Genomic DNA, 7,757 nt, shown 5'->3' with positions numbered 1-7,757 from the left:
TCTATAAATGAACAAATATAGTGACTAAAAGTTATTGGATTTTTTTTGTGTGATTATTCTGTCGGTTAAAGAGACAGGCAGTGCAGTTAACGTGATTTTCCTTCTTTAAAAAAAAAATATATATATATTTCCACACTGAATTTGTGAAAATTATGAAAATAACTTTTTGTTTAAGAGCTGTTTGAAAAAAATGGCTGGAATTTCAACCTGTTCAGGTGGGATGGGGTTTTTGGCCCAGATCATGACATCACAATCTGATGTGATTATTCTGACCAATGACCATTCATCCTTTATTTGCACATGTATCCTTCTACTTTGAAGGGGTAAGCAGGGTAGGCTCTAGTCATCCTATCTGCCAATCAGGGCTGTGTATGTAAATATATTCAACTTTGTATTGACGCGCACACGATCAGACTGAGCATTTCAATGGCAAAAGGAGGATCAGGGAAATAAATTATWAAAAAATATATTTTGAGTTATTTTCATGAAATAAACACACACAGTGATTTATTAGACATACAGTGATGATTTACAAATACAACATGGGAGCTTTAAGGAAATGTCTGCCATTAGTTTTTGCAAAGCATGTTGGGAGGTCGTGGTTGATGATAATAGACTGAGCAATTATTGATTCAGTTGTGTGATTCAGTTCTTAACATGACATCTGTTTGACCAACTGCCAAGTGTTTCAAAAAGGAGCAGTATTATTGTGAGCATCCTAATATTACCATGACTGGTTAGGCAATGTAGCCAAGTCTAGCAGTCTAGGCCAGCGGTTTTCTTGACTTCGTAACCGGACCAATTTAAGAAAATCGAGTCAACCTGTTAGGTTGGGCTATGGGCTTCCTGATGCATTCTCTCATTCATTTATTAATTAACTTTATTCATTCCGAATTTGAGAGCCATTTTGAAGGACCAATAAAATAACTGAGAATATTATAATATCAGTAGGCCTACTCTTATATCGAACAGGTGTTTTGTTGCAGGGTCAAAGTGGTAGCTTTGATCAGATCAGATGATGGGTGGTTCATGGCCACCAGAGGCTCCAGTTGCTCCATGGATTGATTTAGAATCAGCAGGCACAGAAATATTTCTCATAGTACCAAATAACTCTGAGTGGACACAAGTTGAGCTATGCATATAGAAATTGTGATTTTTAAACAATGCTTAATCTGAAAGGTATTTGGCAAAATTAGCCTACTGTAGACTATTATACCAACGATTTACAAAGTTTTATTGCACTTTTTGAATTCGACTAATCGTTTTCAGTAGGCTTGGGCATTTATGCATTTACAGACATAAAGGCACTTATTTCATAGGATAACTAATTTCACTGTTGTTGAACTATGTATTGTCGATTTTGGAAAACGAAATGTTAATATACAAGCTACATGTACACAAATATAATTTATTGAGGCAATACTTCATGTTCATGTTGAAAATATAAGTCAGTTCACATAACATTAAACAATCATCAAAAAAAACATGTTTAGAAATACATTTTTCACAGATTGTTCACACTATTCTAGACGAATAAATTCGACTGGTTCATGATAGGAGGAATACATAAGAGAATAAATAAGAATATACATGTATGGCTCCAGTGCCCAAAAGTATTTCCATCTTTAAGAACATTCATATGTGACTTTGAAATGGTCTCAACTTTGTGACATTCCAAGAGGATGAAAGGAGTTTCTGTCCAGCAGCAATGTCCCTATGTGGTATAGAATGTCTGAGTACCAGTCTATTCCATCTCTCTGAGGGATTCCCTCGCGCTCTTTGACTAGACCTGTCAAAGACATCAACGCGTGACCCAACCGGACTGGTGCAAAGGCCCAGTGCGCCCATTTGTGGTCCTCGATTACCGCGTAACAGCTCGCCAAAACATGGTCAACTATGATGGTTCCTTGTGAAGTCACTGGGGCATAAGATCCCTCGTATTCTTCCACGTAAATCCTTTCTACAGTGACTGCCTTTAGGTGGTCTAGTGCCTCGTCCACGACAAACACCTGTTGCCCAAGTTTTACATTACTGGCAAACACTGCAGTCATATCGCCATCCGTAACGTTATTGGTGACGAAGACAAGGTGTGCCGGCGTCAGTCTTAACTTTCTGTTGGGCTTCTCCGTTTCAAAAACATAAAATTCTCGACTCGTTACTGGATCTCGGTCCATGAACATAAGGAAATCGCTAGATACAATATGTCCTTCTTTGTCTGCAGCTAACACTTTGTCGCCCAACTCCAGTTCCTTTACCAGCTTGCTCCGACCATCCTCGAGAAGAACTGAGGCGGACCCTGGGAAGCAGCCACCCGCTTTGGCAGCAACTGAATTTTCTAGAGAAGAGCAGAGAATAAATATAATTAAATAATACAGAATTTGGACCAAGTCACTATTGCCATATACAATTATAAATGTAAACCGAATGACCTGGACAAATATGGGACCTACTGCTCTAACAAATGAGGCATAGCAGTTGATCGGCTACATTGCAACATGAGTCACAGGCATTGTCTTATAACTTTGTAAACAAGGCACATACATAGGCCTATCGAACACAAAACCTAACGAATAAAGTGTTTTATTGGCATAGCTACGTACCACGTATGTAATAAACAGTTCATGGACGGTTGTGGAAATAATGTTGACATTTTTTGGACAACATTTGAAATGTACATACAGTATTATTATTATTTGTTCATCCGTTATTTACCTGCTTTCACAGAACAATGAATATGGGCTTTGGATTCATAATTGACCCAGTCGAATCCCGCCTCCACTGCGAGCCTGGATAACATTCCATACTTGTTTTTATCTCTGTCAGAGGTGGTGATATCCACAGCCCTTCCTTCATAGTGTAAAGATTCCTCGAAATGGTGTCCATCCTCGTCCCAGCCTTCTGTCACGCGCAGCTTCACTCCCGGCCACTGATTCATGACTGAAATAGCCAAAGAGTTCAGTTTGTCCTTACATCTCTGAAAAGGAGAGAAAGATAATTGAGATATCAGGAAACACAAGGGGTTAAACAGGAGGGTCTCACACGCACACACGCACACACACTCAATATCGGTCTATAGCATGTACAAGACAGGGTGAAGACAGAGTCGTATATAGAAGCATCTGTTGATTTATTTTTCGATTTGAAAGGCACGGACTTTGAGGTCGGAAAAAATGTAACATTATTTTAAATGATTCTTATCATATGTGTGTGGCAGATATATATATGTATGGGGTTGCATAACTTCATTGCACGCTTGAACGAGCATCAAATGCAACTGACCATCCCAGAGACCCTGCGGCTGTCATCGGTCAAATTAAAACATACAAATCCCAAGCCACTTTCGATCGATAACTGAGTGGTACTAAAAAGTAGGCTATTCAGTCAGATTTTACCAAGTCATAATTAGAGGAAAAAGTTGTGTCTGTATATAGGGCTTGGGCTCCTGCCTCCGAACTATGCATATTAAGCATAGATCCACAGGCAATACATAACGCAACTGTTTAGGATATAATTACAAATTACATCTACTATTATATCAACTAAAATCAGTTCACCCATCTACACATCAGAATTAAGTTTAAATATCAGTCAACTTCAAAAGGAATCCTCTCTCTCTCTCTCTCTCTTTCTGCGTCTGTGTGTGAGAGAGAGAGAATATGAGAGCGATATACAGACAGAGACAGACAGATAAACAGAGGCAGAGATGTAGGCTATTGTAAATGCCTATTGTTATGGGTCCAGCTGAAACGATCACTTGTTATTGATAGATCATAGACCTACTGAACGACTGAGAGATGGATGGGAGGGAGGGGGGGAGTCTATAGTACAAGTGTATCATAGCCTAACATTAACCGTCTAGAACCAACCCCTTTAATGAGTTGTAGCAGTCGTGCACAGGGCATCCATAACGACGTCTTAATTTTCATGCTCGGATAAGCCCAACTGGAGACATAAAGGGTAGAACTGTCCATATACAGAAATAGTCCGATATGGTGCATAGATAGTTTGAAATTGCTTAAAATCTATCATAGCCTACATAGGTTTGCATAGTAACCATACATGTCATTCATCGATGTTTAACAACTGTCACTTCAAACTGAGCTGTCATTCATTATTCTCGTGCCAAATGATCACCCAGGACTCACAAGATGCATCTCCATGCGCTTTCTCAATATCTCACTATACGTCTTACTATCCCCACCTGTGTCATAAGTCTGTCAGCATTAGTGTTTTCCTCATCTTTGAAAATAATGTCAGGATTGTAGTTTGGTGTCAGGTCTTTAAATCTTTCAGAGTTCCTTGTGATCTTCCCTTCGTATTTGCCACTGGCCCCAAGGGTCTTCTCTGCCACGTTGGGAATGAACTGCTTGTAAGCCAAAGGCTTCAGTTTTTTCGGATGTCTTCGTTTTCCATATCCCCTACCTGGACCACAGGCGAAGCCAGCGGATACTAAAGACAGGCAGATGAAGCCCACAAGCGCAAGTCTTATCGACATCAGCATCATGTCCATTGGATTAATTGTCTTTAGGTTCCTGTGGTGTAGGCTGACTATATCCTCTCGCTTATCTCGGAGTATCTCACTCTCTACCCTGTATCCGTTTCCTCGTTTCTCTCTCTGTACTCTAGAAGGAGGATATCAAACGACCCTCTACTGAAGCAGGTGCCGTAATGACAGTTATATTTTTGTCGCTGCGCTCAGAGCACATTGGAGCTGTGCTGCTGCTGCTTCAGAAATCGCTGTTCGACGGTGGATAGCCGTAGCCYAGACTCCGGTCCAGACGCATGAATGAGTTGGCTTCATTCTGCTCTAGTGCTCTATATTAAGATAGCTCATCAATGTATGTGAAGTAAAGAACCTGATTGGCTCCACTTGACAACCCGTTTTTGCTCCATGCTATTCAAATAGCAGGGTTGACAGTGTCAATAGGCCACTTAACATTAATTCCTGATTAATTACACTTTTTTGTATTATTATGAGATACACTTGGATTATATTCATATTGAATGAAATGATTGGGGGGTGGGAGGCTCGTATTTTTTTATTATAATACCGGCTCACGAATCCCGTTGATGATGTGATGCCTGGGGCAATTGCCTCTTATGCCTACATTTAAGTCTGCCACTATGGTCTGCATAGTCATTTCGATGCAGGTTAGTTGTACAGAAAGCATATGCAGGTCAGAATACATTAACTAAGGAGGATGTGAAGTGAGGGACACAGTCGTCAAAAGTAGTGAATTATATAGGGAATAGGGTGCAATTTGGGAAGCAATCGGAATGTCCCTCAATGGGGATTAACATGTATGAGAGTTTATTGCAATCTCCGAGTTTCCCTCTGCCTCTGGACTTCTGTGCATATCACCACCAGTCTTCCAATGGCAAGCATCTGTAGGGCCAGCTGAACTTTATGGGTCAGCAACTGCCCTTACACCAACAATAGCTACTAATTCCAGTGTGACAGTAAAACAAGTGAATGGGATTTCTGTGATCAGATGTATGTGGTTGACATTTCAGATTGTTTCTTGTCCCCGAGTTGAATTGTGTAAAAGTATTTTCCCCTTGTCCCATTGCTGACGTTTGCTTGGTCCTGGTTTGCACTGGTTCAATGAAATTACATTGAACCAACGTGGAATAGATGTTGAATTGACGTCTGTGCCCAGTGGGATGTGTTCATGACTTTAGTACAAAATGTGTTTTCTAGAGGAAGCACTGCTACCTGTACTACTCTGGCATTAATATGTATTCACCTTGCTTAACCACATTTTGTACTAAAGTCATGAACACATCCCACTGGGCACAGATACATTTTTGTAGAATGACGTATGAACTAATCCATAGGGTAACCGGTGTGAAATGGCTAGCTCGGGGATAGGGAACTTGTGGCCCATGCGACCTGCATTTTGAAGGCCCTCGGATCAATACCCACCCCCCCAAAAAGTGTGTTGTTTTTAAATTATTATTATTTTTAGGAACTCAGTCGTGGTCTCAACTTACTGTTGTGAGTTAGAATAGTAGACTACACAAGGTGCAATTTGAAATTTGGTTGTGCATCAGTAGTTTTACTCTTGTTTTGCCAGTTACTGATAGTCACTCAATTAGCCCATGTCAGCTAACATTTTTTACATTGCTAAGTTAGTTTAGCGTCCAGCCATCTAAACTTGTTATCATGGTCGAATTACAGGCCGGAGGGGCCCCCATTGATTTTGTTAATCAGTCAGTCTCACTCAGATATTATATTAAAAACTGCAAACAATTCTCTCCACCCTATGGCAAAATGTGTAGAATTGCAGAAAATGTGCGGTAAAACAGCTAATTTCCCTCTCCGCCCCATAGCAAAATTAGTAGAATTGCATGAAATGTGTTATAAAATTGCTAAATCTTCTCTCAACTAGTATTGCATGGTATACCGAAACTTCGGTACTTTTTCGATATTAGAACATGAAAAACGATTAGATACTAGAATTTTTGTTACTTTCGGTACTTCTGTCAAATGTGTCTCACGTCATATACGGATTGAGAGGATCGAGTCTATTAAGTTGCCCATCCCTGAGATAGCTATTAGCGGTGCACACTAGTRGCGTTTCAATCGGGGACGTCACTCGCTCTGAGACCTTGAAGTAGTTGTTTCCTTGGCTTTCCAAGGGCCGCTGCTTTTCTGGAGCGATAGGTAAGGATGCTTCGAGGGTGACTGTTGTCGATGTGTTCAGAGGGTCCCTAATTCGAGCCCAGGATGGGGCGAGGAGAGGGATGGAAGTTACAATATCAAAATTCTAAATGTTTAGAATTACAGTAAAAAAAAAAATGTTTTAACAGTAGAAAACTGCTTTAAAACTGCAAAACTTTCTCTCAGCCTCATGGCAAAATGTGTAGAATAGCATGAGATTAACATAAAAAGCTAAGGTTAAGGAGGAGGAGTGAGACTGGACTAGGTGAGGTCTGAGGAGGGATGACAAAGTTCCAAAAAGCTAAATAACCTTTAGAACGATGTTGCAGGTGGACAGATTATCGAAAGTATGTTTGTAGAAATACACTATATGGCCAAAAAGTATGTGGACACCTGCTCGTCGAACATCTCATTCCAAACTCATGGGCATTATTATGAAGTTGGTCCCACCTTTGCTGCTATAACAGCCTCCACTCTTCTGGGAAGGTTTTCCACTAGATGTTGGAACATTGCTGCGGGGACTTGCTTCCATTCAGCCACAAGAGCATTAGTGAGGTCGGGCACTGATGTTGGGTGATTAGGCCTGGCTCGCAATCAGCGTTCCAATTCAGCCCAAAGGTGTTCGAAGGGGTTGAGGTCAGGGCTCTGTGCAGGCCAGTCAAGATCTTCCACATTGATCTTGACAAACCATTTCTATATGGTCATCTCTTTGTGCACAGGGGCATTGTCATGCTGAAACAGGAAAGGGCCTTCTCCAAACTGTTGCTACAAAGTTGGAAGCACAGAATCGTCTAGAATGTATGCTGTAGCGTTAAGATTTCCCTTCAGTGGAACAAAGGGGCCAAGCCCGAACCATGAAAATCAGCTCCAGAGCATTATTCCTCCTCCACCAATCTTTACAGTTGGCACTATGCATTAAGGCAGCTAGCGTTCTCCTGGCATGTGCCAAACCCAGATTAGTCCGTCGGACTGCCAGATGGTGAATGCGATTCCACTGCTCCAGAGTCCAATGGTGGCGAACTTTACACCACTCCAGCTGAAGCTTGACATTGCGCATGGTGATCTTAGGCTTGCGTGTAGCAGCTCGGCCATG

At 41.1% G+C, this 7,757-nt stretch overlaps 1 protein-coding gene across 1 annotated transcript; it reads right to left on the bottom strand.

The window, feature by feature from the left end:
* Positions 1-1,448: 1,448 nt before the first annotated feature.
* LOC111979675 (tiggy-winkle hedgehog protein-like) lies at positions 1,449-4,510 on the bottom strand. The gene is made up of 3 exons (XM_024010300.1): positions 4,202-4,510; positions 2,713-2,974; positions 1,449-2,335 (listed from the first exon to the last, which is right to left on the bottom strand). Exons 1-3 carry the CDS (start codon positions 4,508-4,510, stop codon positions 1,659-1,661), a joined length of 1,248 nt encoding a protein of 415 aa, XP_023866068.1. The 3' UTR covers positions 1,449-1,658.
* Positions 4,511-7,757: the final 3,247 nt, after the last annotated feature.

The sequence above is a fragment of the Salvelinus sp. IW2-2015 genome, linkage group LG19 (assembly GCF_002910315.2).
Source record: "Salvelinus sp. IW2-2015 linkage group LG19, ASM291031v2, whole genome shotgun sequence".
NCBI lineage: Eukaryota > Metazoa > Chordata > Actinopteri > Salmoniformes > Salmonidae > Salvelinus > Salvelinus sp. IW2-2015.
The sequence above is the reverse complement of the archived record's forward strand: the minus strand, read 5'-3'. Positions and strand labels throughout refer to the sequence as shown.